The 24,816-nt window shown below is 55.3% G+C and overlaps 2 protein-coding genes across 2 annotated transcripts; one reads left to right on the forward strand and one right to left on the reverse strand.

The window, feature by feature from the left end:
• The first annotated feature begins 138 nt into the window (after window positions 1-138).
• On the forward strand, window positions 139-16,624 carry TADA2B (transcriptional adaptor 2B). The gene is made up of 2 exons (XM_019748203.3): window positions 139-602; window positions 13,229-16,624. The coding sequence occupies exons 1-2, from the start codon at window positions 333-335 to the stop codon at window positions 14,219-14,221; spliced, it is 1,263 nt and encodes a 420-aa protein (XP_019603762.2). The 5' UTR covers window positions 139-332; the 3' UTR covers window positions 14,222-16,624.
• An 841-nt stretch (window positions 16,625-17,465) lies between these two features.
• On the reverse strand, window positions 17,466-24,390 carry GRPEL1 (GrpE like 1, mitochondrial). Its single transcript, XM_019748204.3, has 4 exons — window positions 24,244-24,390; window positions 21,664-21,826; window positions 20,317-20,398; window positions 17,466-19,115 (listed from the first exon to the last, which is right to left on the reverse strand). The coding sequence occupies exons 1-4, from the start codon at window positions 24,342-24,344 to the stop codon at window positions 18,769-18,771; spliced, it is 693 nt and encodes a 230-aa protein (XP_019603763.1). The 5' UTR covers window positions 24,345-24,390; the 3' UTR covers window positions 17,466-18,768.
• Between the last annotated feature and the right edge of the window lie 426 nt (window positions 24,391-24,816).

Consider the following 24,816-nt stretch of genomic DNA (forward strand, 5'->3'; position numbering starts at 1 on the left):
GGGCTTCGGGAGAGGCTCGGAGGGGCGGGCGGCCGGCGCAAGGGGCGCGCAGGCGCAGAGTGGCGCGCCGGGTCCCCGCGCGGTGGCGCGCGCGGGGCGCCTGCGCGATGCGGCGGGGCGACAGCGACAGCGGCGGCGGCGGCTGCCGGGCCGGCCGGAGGGCGCCTGCGTGCTGAGGCGGGACGCGGCCCGGCTGGCCGGCTCCGGCGGCGCCTGGGCGGGGCGGCGCGGCGGCCGCTGGCGGCGGTTGCTGGAGCGCGGCGGCGGCCCGGGAGGCGCCGAGGGCGGCGGGCGCGGCGGCGGCGGCGGGCGCGGGCGGCGGGCGGGGGAAGATGGCGGAGCTCGGTAAGAAGTACTGCGTGTACTGCCTAGCTGAGGTGAGCCCGCTGCGCTTCCGCTGCACCGAGTGCCAGGATATCGAGCTCTGCCCGGAGTGCTTTTCTGCCGGCGCCGAGATCGGCCACCACCGCCGCTACCACGGCTACCAGCTGGTGGACGGCGGGCGCTTCACGCTGTGGGGGCCCGAGGCCGAGGGCGGCTGGACCAGCCGCGAGGAGCAGCTGCTACTGGATGCCATCGAGCAGTTCGGCTTCGGAAACTGGGTGAGCGCCGGCCCTACGCGGACCCGGGCGGGAGGCGCCTGGGGCTCAGTCCCTTGCTCGGCTCATGCAGCCCGGCGCGCACCTGCCGGTTCAGCGCACGCCACCGAGGGCCAGGCAGGCGGACACAGCTCACGCGGGGAAACCGGAGCGCAGAGGGGTTAAGCAACACGCCCAAGGTCACACAGCCAGGAAGTAGCGAAGCGGGGATTTGCACGGTGGCTCTCGGCTACAGAGCCATTTCCCTACCCTTGAGCAGTACTTCCACGGGTGTTTGCTGAGTGCGGACTGTGGGCAAGACCCAGCGCCGTACCTGAGAGGGGGTGGTGGACGAGGCGGGCTAGCAAACCTGACAGCACGGGGAGCGTTGGGAGGCACTGTTTGCCTGGGGAACAGTGGTGGTGAAGGCCAGGCGAGCTTCACACACGCCCTGCCCCTGCGGCTGCTGTCACCATCTCTGATGCACTTACTTTGTGCTCACAGCCTGCTGGCTTTGTGCGGTTGTCTGTGCGTGCGCCCTTGTCCCCTGTTAGGGGCTTTCTTATCCCGGGGTCCCCACAACACCCAGGACGTCGTGTGAGGAGTGGTCAGTAAGTCCGAACAAAGGAGCCTGGACTAGGAGGCGTTTGTCCTGGGTTTTGTTCTCCAGAAAGCTTCTGTGGTGACTTTTGTCTGACAGGAAAAGGGGAGAGCTGGACTGGATCCATTTCTACCAGCAGGATAGGGTGCTGGGCTCCTCGAGAGAGAAACACAGGTGCTTTTCTCCAGGTGGTCTCTGAGGAGCTCTCTTTCCACTCTGGAAGTGGAAGCTTTCGGCCGTATTAGAAAGGAAAACCGCTGGCTGTATTCTGGCCCAGAACTGCCAGGTGTGTGGCTGCCTCCAGGCATTGTGAGAAATGGGACAGACGTGACCCCAGCTCCCTAATCTTTCCAGACCCTTCCATGTGATGGTCCCCCTGCTTCCCTGAACAAGCATTTCATCTTACCACTTCTCCAGCAGTACTCCCCTCCTGCTGGGCTCCCTGTAGAAGACATTCCACACTTCTCCCCTCATTCCCAAATCTGTCTTGCTGTTTATTTCCTTTTGCTTCCTTTCCATAAAGTGAGCCCGTCTTCAGGGACCAAGACCCATTCTGCAGCGATTCTTTCCTCTTCTCCCAGCTCCTTAGACACTGCTCTGCAAATTCTCACCTAAGCAGCAGCATCGAGCTCGCCACCCTCCAGAAATCTCCATCTCGCTTTGTCTGGAAATGCAGTTTGTTGCTGTGTATCAAGCATGTTATACGATAGTGAAACACTCTGACGGCAAGAAAGGCTTGGGCCTTGTCTTCAAGGTGCTGCCAAGGTTGTGACCGTTGGGTCCTGAGACTGGAACTCTTCTCCAGCTCCAGGCTTCAGTGTCACACCGCTGCCCGACGTCCTTACCTGCATGCTCATCCCAACCCTACCTTACTCACATCTCACATCACCTCCCCTGGTGACTCAGGCCGCACACGAAAAACCATCCTCAGCTCCTCTTTTCATGTCCAGTGCAGCTGCAGCTCTGTCTTTAAACTGTTTCCAGAATCGAGCCGCTTCTCACAACCTTAGTCCAAGCTGATATTTATCTCTTGCCTTGACCACTTCTGGAGCCTCCTGTCCGTTCGCCCGGCTTCGATCTTGTGCCCAGCGGCCCATTCCACACGCCATAATCAGAGTGATCTTGGAAGACATGTCACATCCCATCAGCCTGCAGTGGTTTCCAGGCCTGCGCAGACTAAACTTCTCGGCTTCTGGGCCCTTCCAGTGTCTACCCACCCGTGGGATCCCAGCGGCCCCCCCCGATCATTTGTTACTTCTTCTGCTTAGAGGGCTCTTCCCCAAATTACGGCCCATGGCTGCTCTTTCTCCTTACATGTCAGTGCCTCAGGGAGACGTCCCTTGCCCACGTCATCCTTACAGCACGTAGCTCTGCCGTAGCCACGCATATAGCTGACGTGGCGGGAGCCTTGCTGAGTGCCAGGTGCTGTGCCCGTCTCCTTAGATCTTCATAGCAGCCTATGCAGTGGGTGGTAACTGTATAGTTGGACTTCAGAGTCTGAGCTCCTAGCTGTCTACACTGCCGTCCCTGCAGCATGGCAGAAAGTACATGAAAAGCAAGCCCAGGGACTAAAACATTTATAGTGTTTTGGAGGAAGCAAGGGGCTGGAAGGTGGCATTCTCTAAAGCAGTACTTTTCAAACTTTAATGTGCACACGAGTCATCTGGGGAGCCTGTTACAATGCAGTTTCCCACTCAGAGCCGGTGCAGCTGTTAGAAGAGACACAGCTGGAGGCCAGAGGGCCAGGCGCCTTCTCCCTGGTGGGTTCAGGGGGAGGCCAGAGGTGTGCGTGCTAACCGCCTGGGGTGCTGCCCGCCTGTGGTCCCCAGGCCGCGCTCTGAGCCGCGGGACTCGAGTCGGCGTCTGGCTGTGCTGTCTCGGGCTCACTGATTCACCCTTGAGACTTCGTGCCCTTCATCAGAGGCTCTCGCTCAGCCCCGAGGTGCGTGGCTCCCTTCTGAGCAGATGAGCAGCTACGTTCCCATAGTGGTATGTTCCGTGTGTGCCATTTGTAGTGCATGCCCATCTGGGCCGGGCTCTTCCATACACGTCTCACGTGCTCTTCACAGCAGCCTGGGGCCGGGCTTCTTAGCGGACAGCTGAAGAACAGCGACTCTGGTCATTGCAAATGCTTGCCCAGGATGCCGTGGGTTTCCACGTGGTAAAGCCAGGCCTTAGACGCAGGCCTGTCTGACTCCAAAGCCTGGGCCCTAAGCTCTCGGTGTAAGTGTCAGAGCAGGAACTCGGGCGGGTCAGAGCCTGGGGCTTATTCGTGCATGTGAGGTGTGGCCAGACCGGAAGGCCTTTCAGAGGAGCGAAGTCTTCACCTGCCTCAGTGGGAGGTTAGTGTGTGGGATGGGGAACCGGAAGGTGACCTGGTGGGCCCAGGACCCACCTGTCAAGGGCTGGGTGTGGCGTATAGAGAAAGGCAACGTGCAGATCGGGGACAGTGGTGTAAAGGAAGGAAGGGGAGACTGTTCATTCTGATTTCTCAGATGGCATGTGACTTGTGACCCCAGGGTTGTACTGCTATGTGTCGAGTTCATGGCGATGGCGCAATTTCAGGAGACCCCAGGGAGAGGGACGTTGATGAAGTCTGGCGCCGTTTGCTCACACTTTGTCCCAGAAACCAGCGTGGCTGAGGGGTGCCAGCAGTGAGGCCGGGGGAGTTTGGGGATGAGCAGCGCGGCCAGGCTTTGACTCTGTGCCCATGCGATGAAAGTAGGGAGGATGGAGGCTGGGTAGAGGAGACGCCTGTGCATACGAGACCAGGGAACGGGTGTCAGGAGGACTGTGACCCACAGAATCACAGCGCCGGGGCTTCTGAGTGCCTCAGGGCAGCTTTTTGGTGGTGGGTGCTGTGCGGATTCTGAGTTAGAAAATGCAGATCTTGCTGGAACACAAACAGCTGTAAACAGCAAGGTGCAATGTTTTATGACACTTTGGAGACAGTGGTAGATGAGCTGGAGCTGGTTGATTGGCTGCCAGAGAAACTGAAGGGCTTGAGGAAGGCCAGACGACCTCTGACCTCTGCGGTGCTGGTCAGGAGGAGGTGCTGGTCAGGGGAGGTGGGGTTCAAGTTCTCTTTGAAGTAGATTTCGAACTACAAAGTATGTGAGGTGTCTGCAGACTGCTCAGCCGTGGTACGGGCGCTCTCACCTGAGCAGGGGAAGGAGGGTGGCCACCCAGCAGTGGGGTCTGGAGAGAAGCCCTGTGTGACAAGTCGGAGCCTTTGGGGTGAGTAGGGACTCCATGCAGGGGCGGCCTGGTGTGACGTGCCATAGCCCAGGAAATGGAGTGAGGGCTCCAGGCACAGGATGGCAGTGCACGAGTGGAGTGGGGTGAGAACCGTGTCAGTGGGTGGGAGGGTGGCTGGAGCAGGGTGCCTCGGGCTGAGTGGCTACAGAGCACGTGTGTGTGTACCTGGGACGCAGACCACGGCCAGGTGTCAGAGCCCAAGCAGGTGAAGAAAACCAAAGACCAAGGAACAGCAGAGAACTAAACGCAATCCGTGATTCTGAACTGGGTCCTTGCCGATAAAGGACGTTGTTGGAACAAAACTTCATTGGTTCAGGTGGTAATAATGCATCTTTGTTAATTTCCTCATTTTGATGGTGATATTGTGGTTAAGTAGGAGAAGGTCCATATTTGTAAGAAAATCATACAACATCACTTAGGCATGAGGTTGCGGCTTAGTTTCAAAATTGTTTAAAAAACTGAAAAGCAGTGTGTGAGTTTCTGTGTCGCCCGGGCAGGGCCCTGAGCCTGTGTGTGCAGGCTGATTATTGGAGGCAGGTGCAGGGTCAGGAATGAAGCCTTTGCCTGTTGTGGACGATCATGGACTGTCAGAGGCTGGGGGGTAACACTCACTGCTCTGTGCGTTTGGCCTCATTCTTCCAGCTCTGACTTGGCCCGTTAGGTCAGCTCCCGTGTCAGAGGCACAGACTGTCCCCCAGCATGTGCTTTGGGTGCAAACATGGATAGAAGTGAGACGGGGCTGTGTGGTTACGTGAGCTCAGGAGCTCCTTTGGTGGAAAGGAGAGGAAAAGGCTTTCTGGGTGGAAGGATAGTGTGGACGAGGGGGGTCCCATGTTCTAGGAGTCCGGTGCCTTGTGGAGCCACGTAAAAGCCAGCTAGCCTGAAGTGGAGGATTCGGGGTGGGGACAGGGAGTTAAGATTGTGTGGGGTCACATTTTGAAAATCCTTGAGTGCCAGGCCGCCAGGGCGTAACGGGCTGTTCAAGCTGATTCAGACTGAGCTGTGTTGAGTGTGTGCTGAGTGCCAGGCTCTAAGCTGGGCCCTTTGACATTCACACCCCCTGCCCCTCCTCACCTGTCCCCCTAGCCCCTCATTTACAAATTAGAAAGCAGCTTTGGGCCATGGAGGCATCTGAGCCAGGTCTTCTGACCGTCTGCCTAGAACCATCTATTTCATTGGTTCACCAGCTGCACAGCAGAGTCACCTGAGGATCCCCAGATTCCCAGGCCCCCTCAATTGGCATCTCTACACAGTGGTCTGGGAATAGTGCTACAGAGAGAGTCCCAGGGACTCCTGCCACAGTGGTCCGTGGAGCCACACCTGGGAACTGTCATCTCTCAGTGAGGCAGAGTCCCTTCTGTGTTGGGAATTGTCCATCGCTCCCGGGAGCATCCTGACAGTGGGGCCTTCAGGAGTTGCTCTGAAGGGTGGCAGGGAGAGCCTGGATGGAGAAACCAGCTGGATCAGTGTGGGGAGCGCAGAGCACTGGTTCTCAGCCTTCAGTGACTCAGACGCCGAGGGAGGGCTTGTTAGATCACCCTGTGTACACCCCACCCCCCAGTTCTGAGTCCGCAGGTCTGGGTAGGGCCGGAGAATGTGCGTTTCTAACAGCCTCCCAGGTAGCCCCCAGCTGCCGGCCCAGGGACCCTACTTTAAGAACCACTGCTGTAGAGTAAAGCCCTGCCGCCTTCAAGTTTTCAGTTTTTTATTTTTAAAGTTTATTTTTATTGTGGTAAAATACACATAATGTAAAATTGACCATTATAACCATTTGTAAGTGTCCAGTGCAGCGGCATTAAACATTCACATTGTGCCACCATCGCCACCATCTCCAGAACGTTCTCATCTTCACAAACTGAACCTCTGTGCCCATGAAACATCTCCCCCGTCCCCTCCTCCCCTGCCCCTGGCACCCACCCTTCTACTTTCTGTCTCTGAATTTCTCTATTTTAGGGACCTGAAGCCAGTGGAATCACAGTATTTCTCTTGCTGTATCTGGCTTATCGCACTGCGCATAACGCCCTCAGGGTTCACCCGGGTTGCAGCAGGTGTCACAGACTTTCCTTCCTTCCTGGGGTGGGTCTGCCATGTGGGCAGCCCACGCTGGGCTTCTCCACTCACCTGCTGACGGACACTTGGGTTGCTTCCACATCTGGCTGCTGCGAGTAATGCTGCCGTGAATACAGGTGTGCAGTTACCTGCTGGAGTCCTGCTCTCAGTCCTTTGGGGGACTTCCTGGGTCGGAGGGTCACTCGGATGAGTGTTTTGAGGACCCGCCGTGCTGTTTCCCACAGTGAGGCACGCCCCGTTTAAAGCTGTCGTGCAGGCAGCCCATTTGACCAGAAAGGCTTTGGTCACCTTTGGGCCATCACACCTGTGTGAGTTGGTCAATTCTCTAAGTGACTTTAGAGAAGACAAGAGCCTGGAACTGAGGCTTATAGAACTTTTCATCTAAAAACACCCAATAAGCAGGTTTGGTGGCCAAGGAAAATGGGGTCCCTGGAATGGCTGATGACCTGGCAGGCCAGACAAAGGCCAGTTTTAACCACTGACCTCTGACGTTGGAAGTGGCACCAATGACCAGTGTATCCTCGGTGGAGGCTGCTGAGTGGGAAGTGACAGGAAGGCTGAGGGGATGTCTAGAGGGTGTGGACAGAGGGGTGGCCCAGGGCCAGCCGAGTGGAGCCGCACTTTACAGATGACAGAATGAGGCTGGATGGGAAAATGGCCGTGGCCAGGGCCCCACTGTGTGACCGAGTGGGGTTCCAGCCCTGCCAGCTGTGGGAAGCCTATGCTAACCTCTGTGCCCACTGGGAGCCCGATGGCGGGAAGCCTGGGCTCCATGGTTGCTCTTGGAGGCCAGTAACTGAGGAGGCCCCCAGAAGTGGGGGCACTGGAGTGAGGGACGTGACGACAGTGCGGAACGAGAGGCTGAGGGCAGGGCCAGAGCCCGTGTCCAAAGCCCATGTTTAGTCAGTTGGGAAAGGAGACAAGTGTAGGCGTGACTGAGAGATAGTGTATGTCACACGGCTTATAAGGGACAGGCCGGTGTCCTGGCGCGTTCAGTCTGCGACACGCCCGAGCCCTCTTCTGGGCATGAGCCCCTGCGCGAGCTGGTCGGCCCGCGGAGCGCCCCTTCCAGGGCTCCGAGTCTGGGGCCCCCGGCCTCTCATACCTCTTCCTCCTGCTCACAGGCCCCGAGCCCGCGGCCCCACCTCCCGCTTCCCTTCGCCTGGAATGGTCCCTCCTCGCGCTTTAGGGTGTGCAGTGTCCCTTGGTGACTCTTACCCCTCTGCTGGGCGCTCAGGTGCTCCCACCCTGTCCCCCGCTGTCCTGGGGTCTCTGCTGCCCTTCGAGCCAGCTCCCCGGGAGCTACAGGTTCATGCGATGGGCCTTCTCGTTGCTTCTGCCCCTTTGAAGCTGCTTCTGCACTTAAAGAAAAATGCAGCCCCCACCCCCCAAGCCCGGCGCCAAGCACCGGGGGAAGAAAACCAGCCTGGAGGCCTCTGCCCTGCTTCACAGTCCAGACGTGGCTGTGAGAAGGGCTGTGCCAGGCGGGGCTGTGCCAGGAGGGTGGCAGTGGCATTCACGGTGCTCCCGAGCAAGGCCACCCAGCTGCATGGGAAGCCAGAGAGTGTAGTTCTCCGAAGGCGCTCGTGTGTGCAGACACTGGACTGAACTCTGCCCAGGGAGGACGTGGGTGCCGCAGGCCCTCGGTCGCAGAGGCTGCCGGGAGCCTTCTGCCTGAGGCGTGGCCACGCTTCCGTGACGTGCTTGGTCTGAACAGAAGCGCCCGGCGTCTGGCCTTGCTCTGCCGTTTCAGGGCATCAGGAAGCGTTTGACCCCAGGGACCTCGGGGCGCCTGCATCATCTCTGCCCTGCGAGGGCACGGTGACAGGGAAGCGGGTTCTGCCGCGGGGCGGCCTGCCGTTCAGACGGGCTTGGGCTCAGGCTCAGCGTGTACTGGCCTGTGCCCTGGGGGCAGCTCAGCCTGAGTTTGTCCTCCTCACCTGTACAATGGGCATGCAGCACTCATACTCCCTCCTGGGGATTGCTAGGCGGACCAGGGCGATGTATGTGGGAAGCACTCACCTGCTGTTGTTCCGTGACTTTTCCTCTATCCTGGCAAAACCCTGCAGAGCACGAAGCAGGACTTCAGGGGATCTCATGCGGGAAGTGATCGAGCCAGATTCTGAACCCAGCTCGGGACGGGCGCGGGCCTCCTGCACGGGATGACCTGGGTCTTGAGGGATAAATACAGGTTGTGGGGGTGCAGTTCCCTGCTTCATGGATGTCACAGCGGCCCACACTGACGGGGCACAGAGCGTGCCCGGCCCCGGCCACCGTGCAGTATTACCACATTCACTCCTCCCCGTCCTGTGCAGCAGGGAGCGGCGTTACCTCCGTAGTTCACATGAGGGGTGGTCAGCACTTTGCCCAAGTTACTCAGCTAATAAGGGGTGGCGCCAGGACTGGCTCCCTAGAGCCTGTGCACATAGAGGAAAGGGCATTTCCAGCAGTGGGGGGGAACTGCAGGGTGCCGGGGTCTGGCTGGGGCCAAGGGCAGGTCGGAAAGGGCCTTGGACAGCATGCTGCAGGGTCTGGCTGAGCTGACCTTCAGATTTCACAGACCCATCATATTGAAAGAAAATACTTTAAAAGCTGATACAGACTTGCTAACTTCAAGTTTGCCAAGTAACGATATTACAAAAACTTTAAAAGATCTAATTAATTATCTGTCACCATTTCACAAAAAGAGAGATTATCTCACTACTCCCCAAGTAGGAAGGATGTAATCTCGGGATGAAGCATGATCCTTGAAATGGAAAAGTTTCACTTTCAGGAAAACCTCCATGGTCCTTATGTTTTAAAATTTCACCCTGGACCACGGGCCAGCTCTCACGCTGCTGGGAGCCTCTGAAGGTTTGTCACTCGCAAGAGTGGCCCCATTAAGTGCAGGCGTGGAGACGTCCAGGTCAGAATGGGCAGAGGCGGGCCTGGCCAGTGTGGGGAGGAGAGAAACCCTGAGCGAGCCCCCCTGGCGGGAGCTGGCCCATCTCGTCCTGTTCTCTCCTCCTTCCCTGCTCAGGTGCTGGGGGCCAGCACAAGTGGGCCCTGAGCGGGCGGCGGAGGCCGGAGCAGCCAGCGCATGGCGTCCTTACTGGGAGCTCGCTTCCTCTCCTGACTGCAGCATCCAGGCCTCAGTCTAGCGACCTTCAGAGTAGGTCTCGGGCCTCGTTTGGTGTGTTAAAGACACATTTTCCCATTTTTTCCAAAGGACTTTAAGGAAGCAGCATATCTACCTCTGTATGTTTTTCCAACGATGGGAATCTTTTTTTTTTTTTAAGACAGCATGAAGGAAAAAACAACAACCTGGAATCCTCTTTCCATAGACTTTGGGTTGCTTCCCGTGTGTTTCTGCGTGCTGCGGTGGGGAAACCCACTTCGGTATATTCTTGTGTTCCTCTGTAATTTTAGTTGTACTTGAGTTGAACCTTCTCTCCAAATCTCATTTACCCAAACCCACTTCTGTTGCTTTGCATTCCCTCCCTCCCTCCCTCCCTCCCTCCCTCCCTCCCTCCCTCCCTCCCTCCCTCCCTCCCTCCCATCCATTCAGATTAAGCAAAACCTTTGCCCTTGGAACATATTAGGGAAAGAATGCCCTCCCCGGCAGTCTGCTGCTGTCATGCGTGGTGCTGTAATGTGCTGATGGGACACTTGTCTCTCCCAGGAGCTAGGTGAGTCTTAGGGGACCATTAGCACGTGAAGATTGGAGAAAACGTTTAGAATGCGACGGCGGAATGCCAGGACGCCGTCGGAGTGCGGTAGCTGGTGCCATTTAAATCACCTTTGTAAATAATTCCTTACTGTAATTTAGCTTCACTGAACCTGGCTGTTCTCTGTGGGTTTCGTTAGAATCGCAGCCATGTCACCTGTGTTTCGATTGTTCCATTTATGACCCTCACTCTCCGTTTCAGAGGCTTTGAAAATTAGGGCCCTGTGTGTGTTCCTGGGCCTTGCTCACTGACCAGTAAACTGCTATGGTAGCCCCTGAGGGGAGTTCTCTCAGAAGCAGCTGACGGCCAGTGGTCTCCTAGCCACGGCTTCTCAGCTGTTCTTAGGCGATGGCTCAGGTTGCTTGATGATGGGAGTTCCTGGGCTCCTGGTGACAAGGCACTAGCCCCTCTGATCGGTGGCTTCATAAATGTCACCTGAGAGCAGAGTCCCGTTTGTTACCTAAAGAGGACCTGGACGAGGGAGGTGTCAGCGCAGTGGCCACGTGGAGCTGGCTGGCCTGGTTGTCAGGCCTAGGAGGCGGCAGCGCACGGGCCTGCAGAGCTTAGCGGGGGACGGAGCTGTGAGCGCTGACCTGAGGCCGCTGCTGCTCTGGCCCCCTGCCCTGCGGCGCCCTTGCTGCCTGCACTCTGTTGTTTGTTCCCGGAGTGTTCAAGTCGATGGAAATAAATAAAAAATGCAAACAATCTCGGTTTGCTCAGATGCCACTTTGTTACTCAGAATCCTGTTTCTGAGTAATCCTGTTTATCCCAGATGTGGTGCTCTGAGCGGCTGATGCTTTTCGGAAGGCAGACTGCTGAGGTTCAGGGTGAGCCGCAGGCTTTAGCTGGGAGGCAGCTGGCGCTCTGTCATTGTCTTGTCATTGTCGTCGTCCCCCCCACCAGCCTCTCAGTGCAGGTCTTCTCACTAGACCAGGGAGGGGCCAGGCCGGGGCCGAATTCCTGACCATGAAATCTGGGTTCGGGGTACCCAGCTTCCTCACCGGGAGGCTCCCTGGACATGACTGAATCTGCAGCGGCTGCAGCCTTGGACAGAACCGTGCGGGGCAGGGGGTGGAGAAGCCAACGGGCAAGGCTCCACCATGCCCCTGGCCACTGCCTGGTGCTTGCTCTGCACACACCTGGGCCAGCGTCATGTCCTCCCGAAGGGACCATGTGTGCCAGCGTAGTGCATGGGGGCGTCCTGGCCCAGGCTGGGGTGACTGGAAGAGTGCCAGCGCTCACCAGCCCCTCGCTGGCCACGGCACGAGGGGGGACTGGTGCAAAGCCCACTGCAGTGTGTGCAGCCTTTGCACGTCTGTTCTCTGCTGACAGGGCTCGGAATGAGTGGGGGTGGCTGGGGCCGACCCCCTGCTCCTTTACTGGGGAAGACTTGAGGCTCAGAGACGGGATGTGGCTGGACTGGGTCACACAGAGTAGCAGCAGATCCAGGGGGTGGTTGTGACTTGGTTTTGTTTCACGTTTGGACCAAATGCTTCCTAGGAATATACAGTGAACAGACTTGATGCTCATGGTGATTTTTTTAAAAGAAGAAATCGTGTAAACAGTTCATCCCCATAAGAGCAGAGTCTAGTTTTATGGCTGTGACCTTCCCTTTTCCCTGCTAGGTCCCACTATTGCCTTCTTTGTTGCTGTGTCTTTAAGCCCCGCCCTCAGTGCCCCAGCGCCTGGTGGGAACAGCGCCCCCACGACTCCCTGTGCCGAGATGAGCCCCAGATGTAGGGTCTGCTCACTGTACCACGAATGCGTCCCTCCCCACAGTGCCCCCTTTGCCATCAGCTGACAGCCTGAATGGATTGGCTGGTTTCTCGGGTTCCAGTTTGGCCTTTGGGGGTGCAGAGAGCACCCCTGTCTTGTAGGGGTGAGCGTTGCCGGGGCGGAAGGCAGCAGGAGAGCAGAGAAGGGTGAGTGCAGGCTGTGGGCGCGGTGCTGAGCGGCTGCTGGGTGCATGAGTGCGCATGGCGGGCAGCTGTTTTCTGAAGTGGCTTTAGCGGTCGGCTCTAAGGAAGAGGTCTCTTGGCAGAAGGAAAAGATTGAGGGGCCTGTACAGTTTCCTCCCATTAATAACCCCGGTGTTCATGTTACCTAATCCTAGGCGTGAGTGCTTGCAGCCCCGGCAGATTTTCAGAGAGCTACCTAATATGGAGGCTGTCCTACATGAAGCCCCTCGCCCCCCGCCCCAGTAAAGGTGCTTACCGAGTCACCTGCACCCTCACGAGAAGAGGAGCCGGGTGGCCCTCCCAGCCCTGGGGAGTGTCAAACACCGGCTCTGGCCCTGCTGCTCTGGGAGGCAGGCAGGGCGGTAGAACAGGTTCCCCCTGGTATTGGGGGAGCCTGGGCCTTCACTCTGACGAGTCTGTTCTCTAGTCTGGAATGAAGAGGTTGGACTGGGAGGAGGCAGGGCACCCCGGCACTCTGGGCCTGTCCCCCTGTGTCCTGTCGCGCTCCCGGACGTACTGTGTGGCCCTGTCCCCCTGTGTCCTGTCGCGCTCCCGGATGTACTGTGTGGCCCTGTCCCCCTGTGTCCTGTCGCGCTCCCGGATGTACTGTGTGGCCCTGTCCCCCTGTGTCCTGTCGCGCTCCCGGACGTACTGTGTGGCCCTGTCCCCATGTCCTGTCGCGCTCCCAGATGGACACAGTGCACCTTGAGAGTGCAGGGTTTGCGGTGGGCAGAATGCCATTAGCAGGTGGGCCCCCACTAGTCCTGTTTAAGGGGCCAGGAGTACAGTCTAGATCTCCGCTGGGGTTCTAGTCTCCTGCCGCCAGCTCGCCATGACCCCTCTGGATCTTCACTTTGTCCCGCACAGAACCCTTCTCGCCTTGACACGCAGGTGATAAGACCAGCCCGAGAACGTGCCATCAACTGTCTTGGGAGGCGGGTGATGAGGCTGACAGGAAGGAGGCCAAGTAGCCTTTGCGGAAATGTTACGGGGGGTTTGCAAACCCTGAGAATGCCCCTGTGACTTTGGAAATAACTGTGGCCCTTGTCGTTGTAGGAAGACATGGCTGCGCACGTTGGCGCTTCCCGGACTCCCCAGGAAGTGATGGAGCATTACGTAAGCATGTACATCCACGGCAACCTGGGGAAGGCCTGCATCCCCGACACCATCCCCAATCGGGTGACAGACCACACGTGCCCCAGTGGAGGCCCCCTGTCGCCCAGCCTCACTACCCCCTTGCCTCCCCTAGACATCTCGGTGGCCGAGCAGCAGCAGCTGGGCTACATGCCGCTGCGGGACGACTATGAGATCGAGTATGACCAGGACGCCGAGACGCTCATCAGCGGGCTCTCGGTCAACTACGACGACGACGACGTGGAGATCGAGCTCAAGCGCGCCCACGTGGACATGTACGTGCGGAAGCTCAAGGAGCGGCAGCGGCGGAAGAACATCGCGCGCGATTACAACCTGGTGCCGGCCTTTCTGGGGAAGGACAAGAAGGAGAAGGAGAAGGCGGCCAAGCGCAAGGTCACCAAGGAGGAGAAGGAGCTGCGGCTGAAGCTGCGGCCGCTCTACCAGTTCATGTCCTGCAAGGAGTTCGACGACCTGTTCGAGAACATGCACAAGGAGAAGCTGCTGCGCGCCAAGATCCGCGAGCTGCAGCGCTACCGGCGGAACGGCATCACCAGGATGGAGGAGTCGGCCGAGTACGAGGCGGCGCGGCACAAGCGCGAGAAGAGGAAGGAGAACAAGAGCTCGGCGGGCGCCAAGCGGGGGCGCGAGGACGGCAAGGACGGCGAGTTCGCCGCCATCGAGAACCTGCCGGGCTTCGAGCTCCTGTCGGACCGCGAGAAGGTGCTCTGCAGCTCCTTGAACTTGAGCCCCGCTCGCTACGTGACCGTGAAAACCATCATCATCAAAGACCACCTCCAGAAACGGCAAGGCATCCCCTCCAAAAGCCGCCTTCCTAGTTACTTGGACAAAGTCCTCAAGAAAAGGATTTTAAACTTCCTCACGGAGAGTGGTTGGATATCCAGGGATGCCTCCTGAAGCCCAGTCGTCTGAAGCCGGCGAACGTCGGTCGCTTGTGAGCCAAAACGACGGGGGTGGGGGTGGGGGAAGGAACCGCTTTTCCCCCGTTGTTGCGCTTTTGTAAGCAAATTGAGTTCCTTTTTTTAGGATATAAATTCTTTTCATGGTCCTCTGAAAGAAGCAATAGTAACAATCTTATTATCAGATCATGGGGGAAGCAAATACATGTACATTGTATCTTAGTCCTGAAAGTAATACTCTAAGATGACGATTTGCCTTTATGTGTTCAGTTTGGAGAATGTGATGAGATTAGATAATTCCTCTTGTGAGTTTCTTCCCTTTGGTACACAACTATTGTGCCTGGGTCAAAGGAGCAACTCTCCTTGCTGGCCCACCAGCTGCCAGCTTGACCCTGTGGCACGTGGCACTTTAGCTGGTGGCCGGAGAGGGCAGGTAGGAAGTGAGGCCCAAGGACAGGAGAAGGCCCCCTTGGAACTTGGGGGGCAGCTGGCGTAGAACACCAACAAGCTTCCCTTTAACTGTTGGCAGCGGCAGAGTTTGAGTTCCTAGTTCCCAACCGCCCCTTGCCTCGTGCGCTCTGGGCAGAGCCCGCTGGCTCACTTTGGGAAAAGGCAGTGCCCAGGCAGGCTCCCGTGGGGCAGCACGTCACACGTCAGCGGGAGCACACAGGACCCGTGTGGACGGCCAGAACTGAGCCAGCCTTCCTGGGGGCTCTGCTGGCCGCGTTCTGTGCTGCGGCGCATTTGCGATGCACGAGCTCTGAAGGTTCCCAGCTGAGTTCTCAGTGCCGGCAGTGCCCTCCAGGGGGTCTCGGGCCGTCTGGCTGCCTTGCCAGTACTCTTTTCACTGAAACTCTGAGCAAGCCGGCCTGGCTAAGCATCTTAACGGCCGGCGCGCCAGGGGCTCAGCACACCAGCCGGGAGAGGTGGGCCCGCTGGCAGGCTGATCTCCCCGAGGCTCGAGCGCGGCTTCTCTGGGTCAGTGTCTTACACCAGACTCAGATGTGGCTTCTGGCCAGCTCTGTTCAGCAGTTTTTCCAGGGGCCCTCCTTCATGGACGACATGGTACCTTCCTTCTGGAACTTGTTAGTCATTTGTCTTCCTGCTGCTCAGGGGTCTCATGTACAAGACCCTGCTTTCGAGTCTGGCGTGACCATAGACCCAGCACTCATTCCTCTTGCTGGCCCTGCCTCTCCGACCCTGTAGCTGCCAAGACACTGTTTACCTCCCAGAATGTTTGTTTGGGCCTGAGGTTACAGTGGAGTGATTGGAAGAAAAACACCCCTCATTATTTCCAAGGATGACTTAATTACGGTGCCTTTCCCTTTCTTTTGACATCCTGTTGTCCCTGGGGCAAATTTGTCAGCATTAAAGAACACCTTTCCTACGTGTTGTATGTGGCTTTAGTCGCGAAGTCCCTTGCATGCCGGCGGAGTGTGCTCCCTGTTAGCTAAGCCCAGGCCTTCTCCTAGACGGGAGCAGATAGTGAGCCACCGGTGACATTACTGAGGGCAGGCACCTCCACTGTCCCCTGCGGAGTAACTGCCACGGACGAGCAGGAATTGTCTTCCACTGAGCAGCAGTGAGGGCGAGAGAGGCTGCTAAGGTTTTACAGGTTCAGCCAGTGGTTCTCACCCGGGGCTCCTCGACCAGCAGCATCAGCCTCCCCTGGGAAGCGGTTAAAATGCAGACACCCAGGCCCCACCCGCCCTCCTGAGTCCAAAACTAGGGGAGGGCCCCATGGAGCTGTTTGTCTGAAGCTGCCAGGTGACTGGACTAACATTCGAGAACCACTGGCTTTCGCTAAGGGGGTATCGTCATTCATTGATTTTCTACAGCAGATGCCTAGTTTGCTGAGGTTTTAAATTTAGTCTTTTTATATAAAATGATTGCCGGACTTTCATTCAGCTTGGGAAGCAAAACATCCCTGTAAATGTGCAGCCCAGGCCAAGACCTGTCAAATGAAAAACTTTGTGCTTAAGCAGGTTTTTCGTATGTCTTTTTGGTGGTATGAAGAATTTATTTAGGCTTGACTGTTTTAAACCACCATAATGAATGTATAATTAATTTATGTTAAAGTATTAACACTTTGTTATAAGGGAAAAGTAAGTTTTGATGGGTTGCCTTTATCCCATCAACTCCTGCGATTCTTACTGTCACATGGGTCCCTGCCCCGCGTTAGCTCAGAGCCTTTACATTTCTACATTTCTCACCGTAAATTAGTCACCATCATTCCATGGAATTAGGGCTCTTCAGAATTTAAACTCGAACTTTGAGTCAAGTTTGGTAACTCAGCTTTTCAAACTCTCTGGACGGCCAACATTCCAAGAATGTATTAAAGCAGAAACTCCGACCACCATTTTTATTGCCCTTTTACATATTAAACAAGTTGAGAACAAAATAGTGTCACTGATTGCTTCTTACCACCTGCTCCTTGAGCCTTCAACGGCTTTCCAGAGCCAGCTTTCCAAAACAGGCTGGGGACAGCATGTGACATGTTTTAGCTCCCCACTTCCGTCAAATCAGTTTTTCCTCCAAACCAGTTGCTTTGTTAAGCAGGAACCCTTCCATGCCCCCTGCCCTCCAAGTAGTGATGCCCCCGAGAAAGGCGCGTCCTCCATGGAGCCCGATGGAGCCGGGCAGTGCAGGCCGTGGTTAGAGCGTGTTGTCCACGCTACGGTATGTCGCGGCTCACTGTGCCAAACCCGGAAACGCCGATGGTTACCAGCTCCAATTCCCAGGCCCTCCCATCGTGGTTATAATGCCGACCGGGGTGCGTGGGAACCTAACCCTTGTTTGTGTCAAGCAGCCTGTGGTAACACTGGTCTTGTTACCGTTTCGCTTGATGTCGCAGAACCTGTTGATGCTAAGTGACGACTCACTGTAGGTAATGAAACGCTTTCCTTTTAGTAGTGACTGGATGACTGACAGGAAGAACGAGCTCACTGCCTAGAAGCTGCCCAGTCTCTAGGGTGGGTGCCTCTGAGCAGCTGCAGCTCTAGGTGAAGAAGGAGGGGTGAGGGGGTGGCCCCTCTCAGGACTTAGATTGGAAAGGGCTTTGCGTAGCTTTTCTCATACCGATGAGCTCCAGGGAGGTGAGATGTACTCACAGCTCCAGCAGAAAAAGCAGAGCTGTAACGTCCAGTCGCTTGTTTTCTCAGTGTATTAGGATGGGCTGCCTTTAGTTGTGGGGTGTGTTTTTGACCAAATAATTTAAGGCAACTTAAAAGCAAAGAGAAAAATGTTTTGAAATCGTATAAATTGAAACTTTAATGACGGGAATTTTACCTACATCCTCTAAACTACTAGACTGACCGCCCCAGCTTTTTAATGCAGTAACGGACTTAACAGTATTGATCTTCAGCCCTCGCAGTACCCTTAGCAAAGCAGTGGAAGGTTGTTTTTCCTGTTTTAACAGACACCTTAGTCGCTCCCCTCTTCCTGTCGCCCTAGGAGGGCCCTACACGAGTCACCGTTAGCTTTTGCAGACTGTATGTTCTTGCTGCGGCTCAGTGTTCGCGGGGTCCTTAGGCGGACACGTGTGCCCCCAGCATCAGCCTAGGCACGTGCCAGCCTGTGGCTGCACTAGAGGGAAGTGAACACGTGTGTGCATGGGTGTGCCAAGTTGACAGCTTCAGGATTTGAGCAGAGGATGGGAAAGGTAAGTCATGTTTTCCTTCGTAAGGATCTCACCAAAGGACACAAAATAGTTATCAGAAAGTAGGAAAATAAACATCATAGGGCTTTAATCCTTAAATAAAATTTAAAAATTTAACATTAACATTTACTAAGCATGCAGTCCTCAGATTTTGAGGAAGTCCATCTTACTAGGGAAGACTTTCAGGTCATCAGTAACTAGATGAATGTAAGATTGAAACATTTCTACACACGGATGAAGAGAACGGGGCCAAGTCACTGATTGTGTCAAATTCAGTTACTGGCAAAATAAGGTGGTGAGAAGTGTTAAGGTGTGTCTGCTCATTTCACACCTCCAAGGAGAAGCCCGAAGCTGGTCACTTTTAGCAGCTGGACAGCAGTGATAAATGAACTTCATGCGCTTGACCAGGGCAATTTTTCTTAGCAAGAAAAATGTTGGAACCCTTACCTCCCTTCACTGAATGAAATGTGCTGGGCTAAGTATTCCCGGAGCCTGCCCGCTGCAGCGAGACACAGGCCAGCAAGCCAGACAGCGGGATTCCCGCAGACCTTTTTTTATTCATTGAAAATACTCTGACGTCACCAGAGTTTGAGTGATGTAGCCTTATTCATGGTACTTGAGGGCCCAGTAGTGTCCCGTCGGCCTGTTCTGTACGCATGTGGAACTATTATTAAACGTGTATTAAAACCAACCAACCGTCTCCCGAGTTAGAGTTCGGTAACGCAGCTGTACAGTTGGCTTAATTTTCTGCTTAGCCGCTGCTCACTAACGCTTTCCAGTAAGGTTTGGGAAAAAGTCAAAAGTATCCAGATGAGAAAAAGATGAACCAGCCTTTTAAGATGTAGAGCCAGTGGTTACCCCCAACCCACCAGACCCCTCAGAGGCAGCTAAGCTTCCTTCACCACCCCCACCAGGGCAGGTCTCAGGGTGCGCCCGTGCAGCTTGTACCCCACTTTGTTAACTAGTGCCACCGTGCCTGGCTCTTTCCCCTCCACTGGCGTGTGGAACAGGGCCTCGTGCTCATAGGGGTCGAACTTGGCCCCCAGCGGGTCCAGCCTGAGTAAGCCGTGCTTCGTGAACACCTTCTGGATTTGGACCTCGGTCATCACGAGCCCCTCGTACAGGCTCTTCAGGTGAGGGTTGTCCTCCGTAATCTCTTCTTTCGGAACACACTGTGTCGCCTTCTCCAGAATGTCCGCAACCTCTAGTAAGTCCTTGCAGAAGCTCTGAATGCCTACACGAAGTTAGAGAAGGGCATCATTTGTATCCCGTATCAACCAAGTGGACAACTCAAAATTGTAAGCCCTGTCAATCACTCATCCGTCCTAGATTTCAACGGCTTGGTTGGAAACAAACGTAAAGAACCAAAAGCCTTTCTGGGTTTAGACAGAGCTAATTAGGTATGAAAATCTGCAGAGCCATCTCACCAATGACGCTGCCCCCAACCAGGAGAAACGGCACATTCCAACAGCACACCATCCGCACACGGAACAGCCACTGCGCAGGGACAGGCAGCTGTGCGGGAGTGAGCATGGTGCCTGGGCCACAGCGGGCCATCACTTAGCTGCTGTGTGACCCGGCCAACCCCTGGGTCTCAGCGTCCTCACTTCTAATGGGACCACATCAGCACCTACCACAGCGTAGTCCTGAGGACCGAGGCACAGACAGTAAGTACTCGGAAACGTCAGCAACTACCTGGCAGTGTGGGGTGGAAGTTCCAAGACACCCCCCAGCCTTCACCCTAATCTAATAGATGTAACATTGGAAGTCACTCAAAATTCAAGGCAGTGTTTACATCAACAAAAACTGTGGTTTAAAAAAAATGCTTCTGATGCTGAACGGAAGTGAGGGCTCACGAGAGTGTTCAAACTGGCACCTGGCCCCTGACGGGGAGCCTGAGGTCCTTCACCTCCAACACGGGGTCCCCAAGTCCTCAAACAATAGTCTCAGGTTTAATAAACCCTATGGGGAGGCACCAGCCTTGGCATGGTGCCTTTTCTAGCTTTGTGATGAGTGGCAAGTCATTTAGCCCTTGAATCTCCAGTGTAAACTGGGAAGGACAGTGACAAATGTCCAAAGGTGACAACGCAGGCAGCGTTTTAGCTCTTCAGTGGTGTCCATGTTATTGCCAGTACAGCTAAGGAAATGAACACCAGACAAACTGACCTGCTGGAATCATCTGCAGGGTCACACCACGGTCTCCTTGTGGAAGGACCGGAAGTGCCTCCTTTGAAGGAATCGCATTCACAATGCTAAATGCTACTCACAGCTCCAGTTTTGCTCCTTAGACTCTGCTGACCCACCTTAAAAACGGGCGGGAATGCAGCCCACAGGTCCCGCCCTGGCTGGTCTCGCTGCTTGATACCCACATACACACCCAACTCCAGCCTCCCCTACGGCCTATTTTTCCAGATCAGTATCATGTTTCAAGTTACCATATAATTTTGCCTCTTCCACCAATTTTTGGGTCCTCTGCCGCAAGTTCTCAGTATCTGCCAAAGCTCGCTTATATTTTTCCTAAAAAAAGAAGAAAAAGGAATTTACATGAGTAAAGTATGGAACAAATTCATAGGAAAGCAAATCTGACATAACAAACTCTAAGTCAGAATATAGACATCTACGATGACGTCTGACAGTTTGGACTATTGACAGTGCAGCTTAACAGGCAGAGATAAGTTACACCCGCATCAGTATTTCCAGCGAGTGGGGAATGAGATATGAAGGTGACATGTATTTATGTAGCCCCCAGGGCCATTCTTAGAGTACAGCTATGGAAAGAACAAGAAAAAGCCACGTTCTTGTGCAAGGTTCTGACGGGCTCGTCGCCCCTCCACAGGGACCCATCACTTCCTGGCAGAACCTCCAGCTCCCTGGTCAGGGCCGACCTGCCGTGCTGCCCACACCTTGAGGTTTGGAGAACCACACAGCTGGGCGGCCAGTTCAGGTCTCTAGCCCGTCGAAGAGCTACCAGCTTTGGTCTGTTTACCGCTGCCCAGACACGGCTCAGTTCACACATTGATTGTACAATGCTATCTGCGTTCTGGGACCCTCCCCATTTCTCCCCACGTTTCCCACACTCGCGCACATCTTCTGAGCCTGGGAGTTTCGCATGTGCTGTCTGACGCTGGGGGCCTCGACGCTCCATCTGCTTTCAGGCTTCAGGCAACTTCCGGGCAGTGGGTAAGAGCAAGGACCCCAAGGCTGAAACCCTGGCTCTGGCACTCGGTGGCCTTGGGAAGTTTACTTAACCTTTCTGTGCCTCAGTTTCCTCAGCTGTAAACAGGGTTGTTGTGAGGGTTAATATCTACAAAGACGTTAGAACAGTGTCAGCATGTCCTGTTTGATACTGTCGTTCTTAAATCCTTGGAGAACTAGATTTGTGCTGCTAACGCGTTTTCACATGGAGTAATAACCCACGTTACTAATTCTTCATAAAACAAGCGTGCCGTACACCCACGCCCGTGGCCCCAACCCTAGTCCTGCCTAGGACCTGCTTAACAGCCAACCGAGCAGACTTCATTTGTAAGGACCATTTTAAGTCTCAATTCAACATAAGCTATGTGGCACGTAAAGATGATTCTCATGACAGAACCAGAGCCACACAACACAGGATTTGGGTGCTAGTCCCTTCTTTAGCAGTAACTTGCTACAGGACCCAACTCATCCTTGGACAGACGGCTGAACTCGCCTGGCTTCGGAGGCTGGCCAGACATCCTCTGAAGAACTCACCTGGAGTTGAGCAGACTACGGTTCCTTCCCCACCAGAGCCCGGGCGGCCTTACCATAGTCTCCTTCAGCTGCTCTTCTAACTTGACCTTCTCTTCCATGAGTATCTTCTCTGCAGCGGGAGCGTCTGTCTTCGGTTCATTCTGCCCTGTGTCTTCTTCCAAGTTCTGGCCAGAGTTCTTCTGTTTGGTAGCCGTGCACAGCAGCCGAGGAGAGGGCCTAAAGGAAAGTGCTCATGCTAGGAATTAACTTGGTTTGTCTGTTAAAGTCAGAGGCACGAGTTTGGAAATTTGAGATGATGTACAGAAGCTATTTATTGACTAAAAATCTGCACACGAGCCAAAACTAGTACATCAGTGTGCCAGGGCTGAGGTACCAACCTCCCCCTCCTCTCTGCAACCTCAGCACCTCCTGAGTTACAGTCCTCGAGACCCCCCCTGCGCACGGAGGGAGCGCTGTTCCCGGCAGAGGCCCAGTGCTGGTGCCGACTACAAAGACTGACAGGGCAGGGCTCCCGGCCACAGGGTACTGACCGCCACGCATAAAGGTACCCACACACCAAACTACAATGTGGGGCTGGAGTGACAGGAGAGGAGCCATGTGCTTTGGGAGGCTCGGAGCAGGAGGAGATGTCTAGGTTTTGGGAAACAAAGACCATGGAAGGCTTTGTGCGGGGGGGCTCTGAAGGACAGGTAAGTTACACACAAGGAGTCAGCAGACGACACAGTCACTTCAGGAATAGAGAACCGCTCGGACAAAGGCTCGGAGGTAGGGAGGCATGGGCTTTGTACAGGGAAAGACAGAGAGCTCTCCAACTAAGCCAGGAAGTGACTTAAGATATTCTCCAATCTGATCCCCTTATGAAAAGGGTAAGTGATAAGCCCGAGGTCACAAAGCTATTAATACATGACAGAACAGCCTTAAAATACACAAAATAGCCAGATTTCTTCACCAGGACCAGTGGAGCTCTTAGTTATGCCACAGTCCAATCTGAAAATAAACTAGTACATTCGGTTTTCTGCCCAGATTAGAGAAAACTGCCTCAGTGAACAGGAAAGCCATCAGGACAGAATAAATGTACAAGGATGTTTGCAGCAGCACTGTAACTGTAGTACAGTGCTCAGCTGGAAACAGAAGACATGGAGTGAACTGTTGCTTCCACAATCTGAACACTGTGCAGCAAGCAATACAATTTACAGAAACACACAGAATACGAGCCCACTTGCGTAAAGACCAGAAATCCTGTGTATGTATGTATATGCGGTCTTAGGCCTGTAGGACAGGGATAGAATTCCTTAGTCTGGTGACGGGTAGGGAGCAATAACCTTTCATTGGGTTTTTATTTTTCTGATTTCAAAAAGCGAATCATCTGAAAACTGGGTGTGCTGTTGTGAAGCCCGTTTTATTTTCTAGTTGTTCTGACCCCTGGGTGTGAGTCACAGCTGTTGTGCAGGTCAGCTCCACTCTGCAGACCTGTTCCAGTAGCCGAGGGCTGGGGAGCAGCTGGGGAGCAGCGCAGTGCAGGGGTGGATGCAAAAGGGCTGAGTCCGGGCCCCCTGTGGTTTACAGGGAGAGCAAGTGAGTCTCAGAGAGCTTAGTTACTCCAAAGGCCATGACTACAATTCAACTTTCTTGATTTCCCCATTTGAGCCTTTTCCCACAAAACCCGTTCTCAGAGACAGAAGTTAATGCCGACTGGTTATCTCTTTTCTAGCAATTAACTCCAGATACAAAGCCACAAATTACTTGGGCAAAAAACCTTTTTACTCAGGTATTCCAGGTGGGTTACGGCTCTTTTGTTCCCATATTTTGTTTTACACGACTTATTAGGCGAACAATCCCACTTTAATCCCCTTTCACTCTGCAATCTCCGCCTTGCCTGCCTGGGCTCCCCATCCAGGCGAGTGAGCTCCTGGAGGGAAAAGGCAAGGTTTGCTCTGCCCAGCTTCCACCCAATGTTTGCCCCGAAGCAGCTGCTCTAATAAGTAACTTGGTTCTGGGCAGTTCCTCCAACACACAAGATACTAAGTACTTGCCAAAATAACTTACGAGGTAGAACTTTCAAAAAGCACAAGCCACAGGTTAAAAAGAAAAAGAGGGAAAAAAACAAGGTGAGGGCACTGACTCTTGTGACTCTCTGTGGAGTCACTGAACTTGTCTAAAAAATTCCTCTCCCCACGGAGGGACAGGCTCCGTTGCACTTCTGACCTCAGACTCCGGAAAAGGCGAAGGTGGAGAAATAACTCGGGCCGAGTGGAAAAAGCCCGTGGACCGCAGACGGGAGGGAGCCCTGGTGCCACAGACGTTCCGGGCGAGCGCCGACGGGGACCAGTCTTACGCGGCCCGAGCGCACGCGCCTGGTTGTGCTGCCGGCCTGGCCCGGTGCGCGCGCGCGTGGGGGCTGTGCACGGGCCCAGGGACACGCGCGCGGGGACCAGCGCAGGCCCCGGGCACACGGGGGCACCGTCCTTGCCATCGCAGGCCCGCCAGCAGGGCAGTGCCAGGAAGCCCAGCCGCGGGGCATGCCCCCGTCGGGTGTCCGCGGCCCACGACGTCCCGCTCCCGGGCCAGACCCGCACAGGGCGGCCCTGAGGACCGCACCCCTCTTCAGCCCAGCGCAGCCGGGAGCCCCTTACCTAAGAGACAACGCCAAAGCAGGGAGGCTTCGCCGCGCCAGCCTCACACACCGACCCGCCATGACTGCCACCTGCGTCGGCCCTGTGCACGTACTGGGCATGCGCAAAGGTCTCTAGCCCAGCCCCTCAAGGGCTGGACAACTCGCGCAGACTCTGTGCCTACTTCCCGCCCAACTACTTCCTCACAACCAATCCGCGACCGGTTTTCCTCTGATGGACGGACAGCAATCACCAATAATGTGGGTTATGGTGGGTGGGCGGGGTCTGAAGCTGTCCGGAGACCCAGAAGGTGAAGAGGTGAAAGTTGAAGGGAACAGTGGGAGGAGACCCTCGCGGGGGGCGTGGTCAAGGGAAAAACCAATGGGGAGGAAGTATGGGGGTGGGGCGGGCGCCGGAAGTGCGCCAGATCCCGGCGGACGGGAGTGAGCTGCGGGTTTTCTGTTCTAAATGCCTATTTCACATTTCGTGCCGCCCTTTGCTCTCGTAGTCAACGTGAGGCCCGGGCGGTCATCTGCCCGGTTCTCCTTACAGCCCCAGCTCCTGGCGCGGTGCCGGGCACGGAGCGCTCAGTGC

Source organism: Rhinolophus sinicus, chromosome 1, assembly GCF_057876585.1.
Source record: "Rhinolophus sinicus isolate RSI-liver-muscle chromosome 1, RSI-T2T, whole genome shotgun sequence".
Lineage (NCBI taxonomy): Eukaryota > Metazoa > Chordata > Mammalia > Chiroptera > Rhinolophidae > Rhinolophus > Rhinolophus sinicus.

Excerpts from the sequence above, each read along its gene's own strand:
- TADA2B (XM_019748203.3), top strand. The coding sequence starts at position 333 with ATGGCGGAGCTCGGTAAGAAGTACTGCGTGTACTGCCTAGCTGAGGTG. Across the intron at positions 603-13,228 it reads AGTTCGGCTTCGGAAACTGG|GAAGACATGGCTGCGCACGT; the intron begins GTGAGCGCCGGC and ends TTGTCGTTGTAG.
- GRPEL1 (XM_019748204.3), bottom strand. The coding sequence starts at position 24,344 with ATGCCCAGTACGTGCACAGGGCCGACGCAGGTGGCAGTCATGGCGGGT. Across the intron at positions 21,827-24,243 it reads GCTTTGGCGTTGTCTCTTAG|GCCCTCTCCTCGGCTGCTGT; the intron begins GTAAGGGGCTCC and ends ACTTTCCTTTAG. Across the intron at positions 20,399-21,663 it reads AGCAGCTGAAGGAGACTATG|GAAAAATATAAGCGAGCTTT; the intron begins GTAAGGCCGCCC and ends TTCTTTTTTTAG.